Here is a 17,532-nt window from a genome sequence, read left to right as displayed (position 1 = left end):
CACGCCAGTATCAGACGGCTACGCACCAGACGAAATCATAGTACATATTGATAGTAGCAAAACTAATGCAAGAAGTGGTTACGGTATCACAATCAAGGTTCAATGAAAGCAAAATATTCTCATGGATTTCAGTCGACAATAGTTCCAGTAAAAGCTACTACATACAGATCTCCAGTGGAAGAGATTTTTATGGGGGTTAATGCCTTCATAGTTTGAGGAGTGCAAGAGCAAATAATATGCAGGTTCTGATCTATACGCTGAAAGGCAACAGGTAGCATTCATCATTGAACGCAACTTAGCCAGGTCTCAAGTCAAGTACACACATTTTTGTTTGTATGGCAGAATGCAAGACGCTGGCCCTGTCACCTCAACTACCTTGGAAAAGGGGGTCAACTCAACTGGCAGCTGTTTATACGTATTTCCACAAGATGGTTGAAAATTACTGCAGACAGGGTGTGGGGAGCATTTTGGAAGATGCATCCCTTCTCATCCAATTTTGGAAGTTCTGTTTTTTTTCGATAGATGCCGTTTTCATTGAGTCATACTTTATGAATGTGAATTAGCAATTATTTTCCAGAATACAACATGAACAGATCTACGCTGCCTCCCTGCTGCACAGCTCCTCCGCGAAGGTCAGCCTCCCCGCAGCGACGTTGAAGATGAACCGTGCATTCACCTGCTGCGCGGCGCCAATCACCGTGTGGTGGGACCCATGGCCCTCGACTGAGAACCGCGCTGTCGTGCCACTAAACTGAAACAGCTTCCCCGACGTGAACCACATGTCACCGCCATCCGCGAAGTGGAACACCATGCTGGGGAGCCGCGTCCGCACCCTACTGGAAATCTTGGTGATGGTCTCCGCGTCCGCAGATGGTCTCTCGCCACGACAAGGTACACTGGCTCCACAATCTTGGTGATGGTCTCCGCGGGGTTGATGCTGCAGCCGTGCCTGATGAAGACATATCTGTCGATGTCAAGGCGCTTGTTCCCTAGGCTGATGCCGATCGATGAGGCTGAGGTGGTAGCCCGAGGCACTCGCGGTGAGGGTGGTCGTGTGGGCATCCCGTGGCAGGCTTGGGACTTCTATGCCAAATTGGATGAAGCCGCTGGGGTTGCGCGAGGTGGTGGGATCGGGGAGGCAATAGGAGAACCTCCCGCCGGCGCGCGAACCAAACTGCGTCAGGAACGAGAGTGGCGAGGTGCTGAGGGAGAGCACCCCACCGAGGATGTCCTCGTTGTAGAACCCAGTGGTGGTGTGCGCGCAACCAAACGCCACACCGGAAATAGACTTCACAGCACTTCGCCCGCTATGACGCAGGTGGAAGGTGTCGCGTGCGAGGTACCCGGTGGCGGAAGGGAAGGCGAAGGAGCACCCGTTGGCCGAGTGGAGACGGTGGTAAGGTGGGACGCAGACAGGGTCATTGCTGTGGACACCACGGTACGTGGGCGACGCGGCCGGCGAGAAGAGTCTGCCGACTTGATGCAGCAGTGGACGACACGGCTCACACATCACCCATGACGTGCTGGCGGCGGTGTCGAGCGCAAGGACCTTCCTCCTGCCGTCCGGTGCCGATCGACACGAACACGCCATGCACATAGTCGGACGGCGTCAAGGCCAACGGACGCAGGTCCTTGGCATTGTAGGAAGAGCCATTGGCCGCGTCCCCATCAGGTACCCGACTAAGGGCGACAAGCTGGAAGCTCAGGCCAGTCAAATTGGCTGGCTGCGCCCATGCCATTGCAAAACTCAAGAAGAGCAGCGGGAGAACTGCAAGTAACTTGAACATGGTGGCTCAGGAATTCAAGCATATACTAGTGGCTCCATGCTTCTTGTATGGATATATGGCAGATTGCACCCTTATATATATATACCACGCATTCTTGAATATGGCTGCCATTGATTGACATGAAACTGATCTAAAGGATTTGTGTATCCTTCCAATGGGTTCCTTTCATTTATAAGCTAGAATCCCTTCTGTTGGCCCAAACATTTAACAGATGTTTGGAATAGCAGCAAGGCAGGAATTAGTGACTTCAATTTAAACAACACATTTATCATCCAAACAATAAATGCCGGTACACTTGAGTATCACTGCCTCTTCAACACTTGAATACTGTTCTAAAGGAATTGGGTATCCTGACAATGGATTCCATTCATTCATAAAGCTAGAATCCCTTCTGGTGGTCCAAACATTTAATATGTTTTTGGCATAGCAACATATCTATCCCTTCTGTTGGCCCGAACATTCAATCCGACATCTATCATCTCCAACAGAAACAAGGCATTCGTCAAGGATATCAGTTCTCCGCATATGCTTGTTGCAGTCTTAAAGTGTACAACTCTTATTCTGATTTTTTTTAGTGATTGAATTGAGATTATGTTTTTCAGCATGAAACTAAGATTATTTTTAGTGAGAAACTGATATCATGTTTTATGTGAGAGCAGCTAGTTGACGAGTGCTCCTTCGGGAGCCTCACAACGATCAGCGCCACTTGGCGCGCTCTCAGCCGCCCACCACGTGTCGCGCTCTGGGCGGCCCCTCTGGATTTTGTTTTTTATTTTTTCGCACCCGTTTTCGGCTTTTTAAACGGCGTTTTTCGGCTTTTTAGACGTTTTGGTTTTTCACCGGTCTTCCTTAACTTTTGGACACAAAAAAAAATTTGCGCGAGAAAACGCGTTTTCTTTTTTACCTTTCGCGAGAGTCACGGCTGTGCCTTTTGGAAACGAAAAACGCGTTTTCTGTTTCTTCCTTCCAAGAGAGGCACGGTTTTCATACCGCGAGTGCCACGGTTATGCTTTCGCGAGAGGCACGGCCGTGCCTTTCGGAAACGAAAAAAAAACAGTTTTTTTTGTCTTTTTTCTTTCGCGAGAGGCACGGTTTTGTTTCCGCGAGAGGCATGGTTGTGCTTTTGCGAGAGGCGCATTTTGCGAGAGGCATGGTCGTGCCTCCTCAGGAACGGAAAAAACCATGTTTTCTCTTCTTCTTCTTTTTTCCTTCTGCGAGAGGCACGATTTCGCTTCCGTGAGAGGCACAGTTGTGATTTCGCGAGAGGCACGGACGTGCCTCTTTCAGAAACAGAAAAAGCCCGTGCTCCCGGTTCGGATTTTTCATCCGATTTTTTTCATGAAAAAAAATCGTCAAAATCTATCAACATGAGATCTAGTTTTGAAGATCTCAACATCCGATTTGGACGCACGGTTTAAAAGATAAAACATTTTGAATAAACAGATCTACGAAAAAAGGAAAAACTCACATGTTGCGACAAGTGGCACACATGCAACGCGCCACTTATCACAACCTTGGAAGGTGGGAGTGATCATCAATTAGTGATTTCGGTTTTATGTTTTTTGTTTACCCCGGCACACGTGCAGAGCAAACAGAGGGGCGCATCGTCTCACCTCGTGCAAGACGGACGAACCGCTTGCCTCAAGTACAGTCTGTAGTGGGTCGACCCAGTACATGGTTTTTGGTTTTCCTTTTTAATTTTATTTTAGTGTGAGATTTTCTATTTTCTTACATTCTTACATATATTTAAAGTCCTAAAATGCTCTAAAATATAGATATGTACGAAACACCTCTATAGAAAATGCACAAAAAAGTTTACCACGTATTATAAAAATAATTTGGGAGTGTTAACATTTTGTTCTCGTGGCTTTTCAAAATGTTCGTGCATTTCAAAAAAAACATGGGTGTAACATTTTCAACAATGTACATTATATTTTTTTTCATGCAACCTTAAATATGTTCATAACGAAAAAATGCATACATGTTTCAGAAACATCTTTACACATTTACAAAAATGTTTATACAATATTAAAATAATCAAGTACTTTTAAAAGAATGTCTCTTACCATTAAAAAATGTTTGTGACATTTAAACTATATGATCTACTCCCTCTGATCCCAAAAAGAATTGCCATGACTTCAGTTCAAATTTAAACTAAAGCCACAACAGTTTTATTTTGGATCATAGGGAGTAACAGCCAACAAACGTTTGAATATTTTTAAATGTTCATGCCATTTATTAAAAAAACCAATGTACGTAAAAAACTGCTCACCATGTATTTCAAAAATGTTCTATGTGTATTTGACAAATGTTCAATGTGAATTTTGAAAAAATAGTCAGCATGTATTTGGAAAAAATAACATGTATAAATTAATTGTTCAATGTGTATTTGAAACAAGTATGCATGTATTTGAAAAATGAAAAAAAAAGCTAGGAAAAGAAAGAAAAAATGTAAGAAATAAAACAACGAAACCGATACAGAAAAGAAAAAGGAAAAAAGCCACGTGGAAGCTTATAAAACCGGTCCGACCAGTTCCGAATCTGCTCCCATGAGCTATGGGAACACATGTTATGGGCCAGCCCGTGCTTGCGCCATAGGAGCTGCGACTTTCACACCCCAAAGTAAGTAGTAGTACCTAGTTCCGCGCATCTCTCATTGATTCTAGATTTATTATCATGCTTGATTATCATTTTGATTGAACTCTATTCTCGTAAAGTGCTTGTGGCACGCACCCAGGAATAATTTATGTGGATACTATGTTTGCAATTTCATGCGCCACTCGACCTCTGAGCGGGGCTTATCTGACCAATCAAGTACTTTTAAAAGAAAGTCTCTTACCATTAAAAAATGTTTGTGACATTTAAACTATATGATCTACTCCCTCTGATCCCAAAAAAATTGCCATGACTTCAGTTCAAATTCAAACTAAAGCCACAACAGTTTTAGTTTGGATCAGAGGGAATAACAGTCAACAAATGTTTGAATATTTTTAAATGTTCATGCCATTTATTAAAAAAACCAATGTACGTAAAAAACTGCTCACCATGTATTTCAAAAGTGTTCTATGTGTATTTGACAAATGTTCAATGTGAATTTTGAAAAAATAGTCAGCATGTATTTGGAAAAAATAACATGTATAAATTATATATGACAAATGTTTCCTACAAGAAGTGGTAGTTACCCTTGTATGTAGTATTCGTCGAAATTGAGAGTATGTATGTGTAGTATGTAGTATATAACAATGATTATGTAGTATATATATACTAATTTTTAGGTAATATATACCATGTTTTGAGTATGCTCTTTTTTACGTTCAAATATGTACGTATTCCACAAATATAAAAAAACTATGGGCTCATATGCAATTTTTCATATAACTTGCTTTGAAATATCTTAGGTATAGTATACAAATATATTTAAAATGATAATGTAGTATATATAATACCACATGGTAGTATATGAGACATATGGGGTAACTACCACCGGATGGTAGAATGGTTTTCCCCCTTCTTTAAATTAGATGTGGCAGATGTGGGATCAACTCCTACCAAATGATCGCATACGAGCAATTCAAGAGGAATTAGCTGGATTCTTTGTTGAGCACGTCATACCTGAAGAAGGAGAATACCATGAGAAACTGCAATGCGATTTTGGTAGATGATATTAGGATCATAAGAGATGTTATATTGTATATATGCATCAGTGTGTACTATATGTAGTAGCCTCGAATAGATATATGAAAACTTGTAGTTCGACCAACAAGCATGGAGAAAGAGATGTCACTTCTCTCTATATATTGATCATGACTATGTTGTGTAATTAATGGTTTCTTCATTGCTTACTAGCTACCGTCGAGTTCTCTCTATATGTAGTAGCTAGCGTCGACCAAGCACGGAGAAAGAGAGGTCACTTCTCTCTATATGTAGTAGCTAGCTAACACTATGAAACCCCTAAACCCCTTCTTTCAAAAAAAACCAGCGCCTGGCAGCCTGACGCGTGGCTGCCTTTTAGTCCCGGTCGGTGTTACCAACCGGGACTAAAGGTCCTCCTGCCTGGACGCCCCACAGCGGCCACGTGGAGTATCTTTAGTCCCGGTTCATAACGGGACTAAAAGTGGTGGGCATTAGTCCCGATCGTTTAGTCCCGGTTGCATAAGCGGGACTAAAGACTCTGAAATCAGGACTGATGCCATGTTTTCTACTAGTGAAAGATACTTAATTAGTGCCTTAAACTATCATATGCGATTGGCAAGTGGCATTTCAAAACTAATCGAGATCTGTAGCTGTTAGCCAGCCATGTGGCATCGCCGACAGCACCCTCTGTAGGTCAGTCAACAAAACATATAGTATGCGGCGTCTACCATTTTAGCTTAGATTAGAGTTGGCAGATTCTTAATTAGTGCCTTTAACTATCATATGTGATTGGCAATTTCAAAACTAATCGAGATCTGTAGCTATAAGCCAGCCATGTGGCATCGCTGACATGCCACCCTCTGCAGGTCAGTCAACAAAACATATAGTATGCGGCGTCTAGCATTTTCGCTTAGGATAGAGTAGCCAAAGATGCTTAATTAGTGCCTTAAACTCTCATATGTGATAGGCAAGTGGCATTTCAAAAGTAATCGAGATCTGTAGCTGTTAGCCAGCCATGTGGCATGGCCGACATGAACACATTCACGCATGATGATGTACATGGAACAATGTGCAAGTGATCTGGCGACACGATTAAAGAAAGAAATGACAGTCTTGCAACTTGCAATATCTCAAATATCAGATCTTGATTCTGTTCTTCTTTCCCCCGTTAAAGGGTTGCCCAAGCTGCTCATTCCCTTCCTACCCAGTCCGCTTCATCGATCTGCATACCTCCTACTATTCCGACCTCTTCCTGGTAAGTGCCTCTATGATACAACTGCTTTATTTTCAGGCGTGATAAGTTTCAGAATGTAGATCTTAAAATGTTCATTGCACCTGTGTTTAATTAGCACAAATACTCATTTATTATTAGCACCTTTGTTCTATATTAGGTTTATCGCATATGGTTTCTTCAGAAAGTTAAAGGTATTTCTCTTTATATATGGTAATTGTTTTTCGGTGCCCATATATGTTAGTAAAATGTTGAGTGGTAGAGAACAAAAAAGGTACAAGTTGCTCCGTCGTAACTTAGTTTGCAAGGCTTAGTGTTTCTGTGTAAGAGAAATATCCATACATATCTGTACATAAGTGTTCTTATGAAAAAAGGATAACTTCTTTTGTACCAGAAGAAGTAGCATGGAGGACAAACCACAACACACAAGTGATGATGAGCCATGTAAGCTACCATACGAATTTATAAAGAAGATTACAAATCATTTCGATAAGAAACAAATACTTGGGAGTGGTGGATTCGGAACAGTTTACAAGGTATGAATAAACCATGTTTCTTCTCTTGGCTTATCAAAAGGTGATTTACCTTCTTTCTTTCAGAAGCAAAGGGGACCTTGCTGCTTCCCTAAACTTGTGGCTAGATTCTATTGTACCGTTAATTGTAAACCGCTGTTGTACATCCATCTCTTGTAATTATGTATTTATTTTTTTTAAATAGTGGGACCTCCTCTATAGTTTTTCGGTATAGAAAAGAGCATCCTCATGGGCATAAACAAGTAGGCATGTTATGTCCGATGTGCTACGAAATCACCGGATGTGTTCAGTATGCATAATCTGTTAGAGATTAGATAAGTTACAGTTTTCGGAAGGAAAAACAACTAGATAGTGTGGCAAAGCATTATGAGGTAATTTGAAGTTGCGGTTTTGAGTAATTTACTCAAGAAAAATTACGCTTTTTTGTATTTCTATGTTTATGCAATACCATGTATTGCTGCCAGCACAAGGATGTTAAGTATTAACAACAAATGTCGGACAGGGAGTGCATGACACTCGGGGAGAGATTGCTGTGAAAGTACTACATAACATGTCAGGATTAGATGATAAGGAATTTCACAAAGAATTCAACAATCTTAGGGGACTCAAGCATCAAAATATCGTTGAGTTAGTGGGCTTCTGCAAGGAATCAGAGGAGGAACTTGCTGAGTTTGATGGAAAACAAGTTACTGCTACACGGCTGCATATGGCGCTCTGTTTCGAGTATGTACATAATGGTAGCTTGGACAAGCATATTTCTGGTAATTAAGTTGATGCCCCTGCTGAACACATATTTTAATTACCGCTGTGAATATTGTGTGTATTACAGTTTTGAGCAAACTCTTTTTCACTGCTTTGTTGCAGATGAATACACGGGATTTAACTGGCCCACACGTTATGGAATAATCAAAGGGATCTGCGAGGGTTTAAAATATCTTCGTGAGGGACTGGAGTCACCGATAATGCATTTTGACTTAAAGCCTGATAATATACTGCTAAATAAGAATATGGTACCGAAAATTGCAGACTTTGGTTTATCAGAGCTCTTTGGTAAAGATAATACAACAAAGGCAGTGAATTCTGTAGGCACATGGTAAGCATTCTATCCAACAGTTGGGTCAAGGTCGTTGTAGAACTTTGACATGAGCGTTGTGTATGTTGATTCTTTTTTATTCTGAAAAGGTGTACAAAAATTAATTAAGATAAAAGTTTGGCATGAAACATCTATATACAAGTTGTACTTGTGAGAAAATATGCATGTTGTATTGTTTTCAGGCCATCGGCTGATGCATGTACGAGTGTGATAAAAGTGCAGAAAATTCCTGATGTAAGGGAATATTACACAACTAGGACAAGAAAAGTATATATAACTCTAACGGTACTTTCAACATGATTATCCATTTTTTCACATCGTCCAATTTCACACCTTGGGCTGTTTAAAAATTTGATCCATATTTTAACTTAAGTGGTCCTAAGAAAATAGTAATTTAGAGAAGTTAAGGCTCAACAGTCAGCCCTTGTGTCACATCTTTGGTCTTCCTCTGCCCTATTTTGTCCTGACCGGCCGCACCCTACCAAATCAGCTAAAACAGCTAAGGATTCAGATTGTACGGTATTAAAAGTAGAGGGTCAAAACTAAATGATTTTTGGAAAACAGGTGGATAGTCAAAACCAGACTATATTGGGGCCTGAGAATTGCTTTCCTAGAATAAAATAATGTTAACATTATGTAGGAGGCACAAATTAACGTAAATATTAACCAAAACAACGTTTTGACCCACCTAACATCCATCGATCTTTATATTATCTTCAGTTTGATTTGCTTTTTTTATTAGGAATCCTTTAAAAATATATAAGTATTCAGAAGTGAAACCCTGTTTTGCCTCTTGTGAGTATGCACTTTCACATTCAATATACCCCTTAAACCAATCTATTACATCCGTCCCAAAATAAATGCCTCAACTTTGTACTAACTTGAGTAGAAAGTTGTACTAAGGTTAAGACACTTATTTTGGGATGGAGGGAGTACCAATTTATCATTCTCAATATACCTTCTTAATCTACCTCAGATGAGTAGGAAAAAACCAAAGCCTTAAATTTGTCTAAAAGGCCCTTTTTACCTAAATATAATATAATTATATAAAATGTACATAATCAAATAATTTTCCCACAGATCGCACTTTAGGGCATGTAATAGTTACTAATGAATTATATTGAAAATGATAAAGAGGTACAGTTGATTCATCTATGAGGTATATGAGGAGCGGGAGTACCTACTTCTAGGAGTATCAAATCTTTTTCCAAACTAATATAATTGATTCATATATATATATATATATATATATATATATATATGTTTTTAGTTCAGTAATAAATATTTTGTATCATACATATGATATGCAGTGGATATTGGCCACCGGAATACATAAACCATCAGATAATATCAAGAGAGTTTGACATATTTAGTTTGGGTGTTATCATTGTGAAGATAATGACCGGACATGGAGGCTATAATTCTATTGTTGAGATGATGACACAGAAATCCGTTAAGCTGGTAAGAATAAGTACTTTCTATATGTCAATTCTAACATTGATACTCTGTCATGTTAACCTTTTTGTGCTTTCATTCTAACTTTAGTTCCAATGTTGGAGGTACACGAAAGCTGGAAGAAAAGGATACATAAAACAGTGAGTCACACATTATTCGAAGTATACTCCCACCAGGTGAAACGGTGTATTGAGATAGCATTAGATTGCTTGAAGTCAAACCGACATGAAAGGCCTACTATACATGATATTGTTTCAAGTTTGAACGAGACCGAAACAATAATAGGTGAACGAGCGATGCACAATGAGCAGGTGAGACCACTCATCACATATATGGCATTTCCTTTTATAAGAAATTACCTTATACCCACTCAGTCAAAAGATAAAAGGCACATGCATTTTTCAAGATTTAACTTTGACAAATGATTAGTTAATTATTTGTGGATCATCTAGCCCGAATTGATATTTCTGAAAACTGCTTATAACATAAATCCAACTATATTAGGTTTATATCACGTTAATTCTTAACCTTAGGTCAATTAGGGATATCTATTATTATGTTGTTACTTAATATCGTTTATTTTATATGTCATTATGACTTTATTTTCAAAAATTGTAGCTTCCATAATTCAGGGTATATGGCTGAGATATTCTATTGTTACTAGGGAAGGGACCTTATGCCACCTCAGAACACATCCATATAGGATATATACTCTATTGTAGACCACATGTTTATTTTGAGAACCTTTTCTTTATCTATTAGTCACAAGAATCATGTGTGATCTATTACGCCAAATTCCTTTTTATTCTATTTTCGATTGTAGTGCGGTAAAGTTTTCCTATGTTTGCTAATTGCTACTACCGGCTGTAGTTACGCCCACATCTAGCTTAACTAGCAATATAGTGGGAGTATGAGAATATATAAGACCAACGTAGGTAATATACATAGTAGTTTTGTGATGGGATGTGCATTTTTCTCACACAGATTCCCTTTTCATGTATAAACATGAAGGTATTTTGAAAATATGCCAAAATTACGCGCTCACTTGCAAATTTTTCAGAAACATGATGGGATGTGCGCGTGCGTGTGTGTGTGCGTGTGCGTGTGCGTGTGTGCGCGTTCATGTTGCGATTTTATCATTAAATGGTTTTCTGGATACTACAGTTCTATCAAGAGAACGGAGAGCCCACCCTTCCTTGTGAGAATAGCAGCATCACCATTGACTGTGGTCCTTCCTCAGCTAAGTGCATACTAGTTATCTTATGTTTTATTAACTACCTAAAATACTCAATTGGTTCCAATAATTTGACACGTGTATATACATTCTATAATTTTAATTATTAAAATTACAAGGGAACGGTCAAGATAGCATGTCTACCCACACAGGGAACTTTTTGCATATGGAGCCAAGGGCTATGCCGTTCTGCGTACTAAAAAAAATCACAGATGATTTCTCCCGAGAACGATTACTAAATCGGCATCGCCGGTATGGACATGTTTTCAAGGTATGGCCAGCATTTAAATTTTCAGAGACTATCCACATATTGTCAGGCCTCTGCTGAAATTAAGAATCAATTATCCTAATAACAATGGCATGTCAACTTAAATAATAGGGAGTTTGTGAGGATGGGCAAGTCATTATTGTGAGGACGTTCGGTGTCAGACGAGGATTTGAGGAGACTAACATGCAGGAGCTCGTTACCCTCGTGAAGGTCCATCATCAAAATATTGTACAATTAGTTGGCTACTGTTGGGAGAAAAAGGAAATTGTTGTACCATGCGAGGGAAGATATGTATATGCTCCACGGATACGTACGCTTATGTGTTTCGAATATTTGCCTAATGGATCCCTTGATCGATACATTTCAGGTACCGCAACATGATACACTATTTGTCTGTCATTTTTTGAGAAATAAAATAATACTTTTGGATGCAATCTTTTTTATTTTTACAGAAATAAGTTCTGGACTAGATTGGCACACACGCTACGGAATAATTAAGGGCATATGCGCGGGTTTAAAATGCCTCCATGAGGGATTGAATAATCCTGGAATCCACATGAATCTAAAACTTAGCAATATATTGCTAGATGAGAACATGATGCCGAAAATAAGTAAATTTGGTATCCAAACAATCCTTGGTGAAGAAAAAGGCAGGAGCACCGATGATATACACCCAAGTGACTTGACACCAGATGATCAGTTAAGTGGTTCTATTTGTCATCTTGACCATTTTTGTCAAAAATTGTAAGAAGGCTAGCTGGTAGAGAGTCTTTGCAAGCACGCAAAATTGTCTTGTGGTCCAGTACAGTTGGTCTTACAAAATTTCCTTAAATCGATGAAATGTTGTTTCCTCTTTCATCTCAGTTTTTATTACTTTTACTTGAGAATTAAATGTGTCGTATTCTTATGTCATGTTATTTTTTCTCAAATTTTATTTTTTCTTACATTTACTTAATTATTTGGTTTGTATTGTTGAATAGTATGTTTGCAACTTCGAACAGTCATCCCAAAACTCTTGAGGCCGCTACTACCACAGGATTATTATTTTCAATTTTCTTTTTTTGAACTTATTGTTACAACTTCAAACCCATCCCGAAAATCTTGAACCTGTCGCTTCCACGGAGAACACCGTGAGCTAATATATGAATGCCCCTAGCCTAAGCTATGCGTTTTTTTAATTATAGTGGCCAATACATTTCCTTTAAACTGACCGTGACTGTAGTATCTTGCTATGCAGTCGACACATGCCTCCGGAATTTATTCAAAGACAAGTAATCTCGAAAGCATTTGACATATACAGCTTGGGTGTTATAGTAATAGAGCTGATGACTGGGACGAGATTGGGATTTCTTGATACAAACCTTCTTGAGATTTCTTCCGAGGAGTTTATTGAGCAGGTAAGTAAGTCAATTCTTATATACTGGCATGATTTGCGTGGTCTGTACTCCTTCGATCTATTTAATTTCATAGGCACAGGAAGAATGGAGACAGAGGCTACAGAAAACAGTGCATGTCACGTTAGTTGAAGGGTATTGCAAACAAGTTGTGAAATGCTTGGAGATAGGATTGAAGTGTGTGGAGCGTGACAGACACAGCAGGCCTGCCATCACGAATATCGTAAATATGCTGAACGAAACAGAAACCTTCATTCGCAGTGAGTGGCTTGATGTCTACCCCCGGAACCTCTGCTTCGGCCCAATGATGTGGCGGTGGGAACCATACAAGAAAAGCATGTTCTCTTGCACACTGGAGCTAAAAAATAAGGGGAATGACCGCATTGCATTCATGCTTGTGGCCAAGAATCCCAAGAAGTACTTGACAAAGAAGCCACTCTGCGGCATTGTGCCACCTAGGTGTGCCTACATCCTCACTGTCACAATGATGCCCCACACTCAGAACATGCCGCTGGACATCAACGACTTCTTTACACTATATAGCATCGCTGTAAGCCCATATGACCTCCCAGATGTTAAGAAGGATTCCATCTTGGTCCAGTACAGCAACTTCTTTAAAGCCAAAGAGAAAGTGGCCCGCGATGAGGTGCAGGAGGTGAAGTTGAAAGTTTATATTTTCCAAATTGATGATTTTGCTCCACCGAAAAAAAAACAAAAAAGACAAGCTGATCATGCGAGATCTTCTAAGGTAATTTGAAGTCTGCGGGTTAAATGAGATGAAAGCTTAAATAAACTTTACTCGTCAAAGACTTTTCCTATTAGTTGCTTTTTTTTCCGCATACATGGCTTTATTTCAGTTTTATTCCCCTGGCTTTGGGTGATCTGTCAGACAGCATCCACCTCAATCGATCGCCTTCTGCCTTATCTTTGATTTTTTTTATTGATCAGTCCCTTTTATCTTATCTACCAATCTTGCTTGTGTTGACCTTGAATCTTCCAGGTTACAGCAACGCCTGATGCTCAGCAAGTTTCATTCATAGATGTGCATCCAACGGAGCCATGGTGAGCGCATGCGTGTATTCTAGCTAGTTAATACGTAAAATGGTTGTATGTAACAAAATAGTAATGTGCTCCTGTTACCACATCTTAGATACCTTTGTATGTATGCATTATACCCTCTTATCAATTTAAATATCTCCATTACTAATTATAAGATAGTGAATTGAATGAAAATTTCACTGTCATATAACATTTTTGCAATATGCCCTTTTATATTGGTCAAATGGAATAAATGGTATATCATAAAAAAAGATCTTTTGGTGCTATTTAATGTGAAGTATGTCACAATGATCAATGTATTTTATCCAAAAGATAAACAAGTATAACAAGGTCATTAAAGTAGAAGTATTTTAAAGCATATAGTATATACCCTCTCCGTTCCTAAATATATGGCCTTTTAGAGATTCCAATATGGACTACATACGAAGCAAAATGAGTGAATCTACGCTCTGAAATATGTCTATATACATTCGCATGTAGTCAATATTAAAATCTCTAGAAAGGCTTATATTTAGGAACAGAGGGAGTATATGTTAATTCGTTGTTCCTTTATACGTATGAAGGATTATGACGACTAACCACATGGGGAGTCTTCGTCTCTGGAACTACAAGACAATGGTGGGTCTCAATTTCATGTACAATACTAGCATGCATGAGTAGACTCAAACTGACTCAAGTTACCCATATGTATGTATGTACGTACGTATGTATGTATATGTTCACCTGTCCATCCACAGCCGGACTCGCTTTTGGTTTATAAGGGGGGACTCATGCAGATGGAAATGTTGAACTACTCTCAGTTAGTGGCATATGAACCAGGCAAGTATGCTTAATTTTGGGTGGACGTTTTATTGCTCACACTTCACAACAATATGATAAATCATATAATCAGGAGCATATTAAATTTCTCGTATATTTATTCTGGTCTGCCACATACAGTTCATACAGCTAAATTTATCGCACGAGAGAGATGGCTCATCGCCGGTGATCGCAATGGGGACATCCATGTGTACAATTACAACCAAAACCAACATGTCAAGAGCTTTGATGCTCATAACAGTTGCATCACAATATTGTCGGTGCATCCAACGGATCCCTTTTTTCTATCGTCTTCTGACGACGATGATCACCTGATTAAGCTTTGGAATTGGAAAAAGGAGTGGGAATGCACCCGGACATTTCAGGGGCACACCGACAGCGTGACGGAAGTAACCTTCAACCCAGAGAACAAGGACAGTTTCGCCAGTGCTTCCTCAGACGGCACAGTCAAGGTTCGCTATAATTCTTGTTCTTATTCATATTGTTTTTCCGTTAAATCTTTAGGTAATTTTATTTTTTATAAGCACTTACAATCGGCATTAATAATTGACAGATCTGGAGTATTTGTTCCCATGACCTCTGTAACATCATTACATTGAAACTGGATGGGCGTGTGGAAAGCCTGCTTTCTATTGATTACTTCACACGCTATAATCGACAGCATCTGATCGTGGGCAGTAAGGGCAGGAGTGCACAGGTGTTGTCTTTTTCCAGCCACATACGCACACTCTTCTTTTGGTGGGAAACATACGTACATACACTCTTAACTGAAGAATGTATTCCTTCCGTCCGAAAAAACTTGTCTCTCGAATAAATGTACTATATAGTATTAACTTGATGTTACATACTACATTCATTTGAGGGACAAGTCTTTTCGGACCGAGGGAGTACTCAATAAATCCTAGCTAGCTACCTATAGCTATAAATTAAGTTGCCATATACGACATATGAATGTTAAACATTTTTCCTCTTTTTTTCTTATTGCCGTTGAATCAGATCTGGAAACTCCGGATGACAGGGTGTGTTGACATGCTAGAAGGGCATGCGGACACTATCAGTGCCGTCAATTCACACCCGGAGTTTCCAATGTTAATTACGGGCTCACTTGACGGGACAGTACGCATATGGAACTCCACTACCTACAAGTATGTGCTGCTTTAGTTCTTTTGCCTTTTACAGCCATATACACATATTTTTTGATAAATGGCGTTTTTATTATCTCAAAATGTGGCATCAAGTGGATACAAAGCATTAAGAGCATCATCCGGCCTCTACATAATTAGGATGCACACATTCAAACACCAACAGTCTGACAAACGGAAAGGTAAAAGACCGACAATTCGGCAACAGTGTAGTTCATAGACCGACACTATGCCTATGTCGAAAGAGATGGTGGAGCGATCCGGAGATTACGATGTCACCCATGTTGGGTAAAAACCTTCGTAGCCACCTGCTCCTATTGCATGCACACCGCTTTGAACAACGGTTGGTACTTCACTCGTTGTAGTGTAGACCACGTATGAAGCGAGTGCATACAACAGGAAACAACCTGCAAAGGAGAAGCATTTTTGTCATTAAAAACAACATCATTTCTACATAGCCAAAACTACCATAGTAAGGCATACACTTCCACCCTTATTAGCATTTTGTACCTATTTGAAATACCGTCCAGCCACATACACATATAGCTCTATTTTCCACATGTAAGACCATCTAGTTCTAGTACTTTTGAGTTTCTTACTAATTAACAGTGCCTGGCCTTCCTAACATTACAGGCTTGAGAACATAATTGGTTTCAACCTCGGTGCAGTTTATGCTTTGGGATGTATAACGGGCACAAGAAGGTAATAGCCAGTGAATTTCCTGTCCTTTAACTGGTTCACTAATTAGGAATTAATGGCTGATGTGCTGTGCATTATATATGTTGTTGAAAGTATTCAATGAGAAGTTGAAAAGAGAAACAAACTGAAGTGTGTGACATTTGGAAGTTCAGTCTATAGAACTTAACACGTAGCAAAACATGCAGCATTACTTCCAAATATGATGTATGTGGTACATATTTCAAATTAATGATGTTTGATGATCTTAAAATTTTGCTCATCCTATAATAAACTGTTAGATGCTCCTTCATGTATTTGTCATCCTACTGTCTTACAGCAACTTGTTTAAACTAGTTAATAATACCTGGACAATACACTGATTGATTTGTGCAGGATCGTAGCTGGGTGTCATCAAGGAATAGGAACGATGGAACTTTCTCCGCCTTGAAGATAATGTTGGTATAGCAGACAGAACAAGAAAATATTGAAGGTAGAACAAATTTAGTGAGCATTAGATGTTCATCAATAGCCATCTGAAATTTTTAGAAAGGAATATGAGTAACTTAAATATAGCTAGTTTGAAAGGATAATACCTAAATTGGGCAGACCAGAAAGAGAGAGCAAAATGATGTCCGTCTGATGTTAGCAGCTCACCCTGTCTATTGAACTTTCCAAAACTATTTGTACTAACTCAGACAGGATGCTTGAAATGCCACATCAGATCTTTTTTTTTTTGTAAAATGCTACTGAAATAAACACCCTTGCCACTACCGGAATCGCCTTCTTTATCGAGTGTCACATACAGGCGGTAAAGGGCAAAAATCAGTCGGCAACCTGTTTGTCGAGTAGCACACTCGGATAAAACGGTCAGCGAATATGTCTTTACCGAGTATTTTTCCATGGACGCTTGGCAAAGAATTATATTTACATGTGCCTCGAAAACACTCGGAAAAACCTGACACTCAGCAAAAGGAAAAAGTTAGCATATGGCAAACATACGAAATGGGTTTGTAAGGAACACTCGGTAAATCCTAGTGTCGTGTATCCATCGTCCCAACGTGGCCAAGTGTCCCAACTTTACCGAGTGTCAAGCTGTAACACCCCGGCCCAGCCACCGGTTCCGGGTTGTTATACGTGCCTATCACCTGGGGTCTAGACAGGTCTCACACATTAACACTGTTTTTTTTCTCTTGCATACTTTGTTCT

At 39.5% G+C, this 17,532-nt stretch overlaps 1 protein-coding gene and 1 pseudogene across 1 annotated transcript; one reads left to right on the top strand and one right to left on the bottom strand.

Annotated features, from left to right (window-relative positions):
- Positions 1-595: 595 nt before the first annotated feature.
- On the bottom strand, positions 596-1,898 carry LOC147977274 (aspartyl protease family protein 2-like; annotated as a pseudogene).
- Positions 1,899-6,606: 4,708 nt separating this feature from the next.
- LOC147977273 (receptor like protein kinase S.2-like) lies at positions 6,607-17,096 on the top strand. The gene is made up of 21 exons (XM_087519231.1): positions 6,607-6,675; positions 6,812-6,845; positions 7,046-7,187; positions 7,687-7,945; positions 8,049-8,277; positions 9,588-9,738; positions 9,837-10,043; positions 10,897-10,972; positions 11,086-11,237; positions 11,346-11,601; positions 11,687-11,933; positions 12,472-12,631; positions 12,705-13,376; positions 13,629-13,690; positions 14,251-14,305; positions 14,425-14,506; positions 14,627-14,958; positions 15,060-15,203; positions 15,503-15,651; positions 16,282-16,350; positions 16,720-17,096. The coding sequence occupies exons 3-21, from the start codon at positions 7,056-7,058 to the stop codon at positions 16,772-16,774; spliced, it is 3,489 nt and encodes a 1,162-aa protein (XP_087375357.1). The 5' UTR covers positions 6,607-6,675; positions 6,812-6,845; positions 7,046-7,055; the 3' UTR covers positions 16,775-17,096.
- The last annotated feature ends 436 nt before the right edge of the window (positions 17,097-17,532 follow it).

Source organism: Triticum urartu, chromosome 4A, assembly GCF_056163025.1.
Source record: "Triticum urartu cultivar PI428250 chromosome 4A, HENAU_Tu73, whole genome shotgun sequence".
NCBI lineage: Eukaryota > Viridiplantae > Streptophyta > Magnoliopsida > Poales > Poaceae > Triticum > Triticum urartu.
Note: the sequence above shows the minus strand (reverse complement) of the source record. Positions and strands in the feature narration are given on the sequence as shown.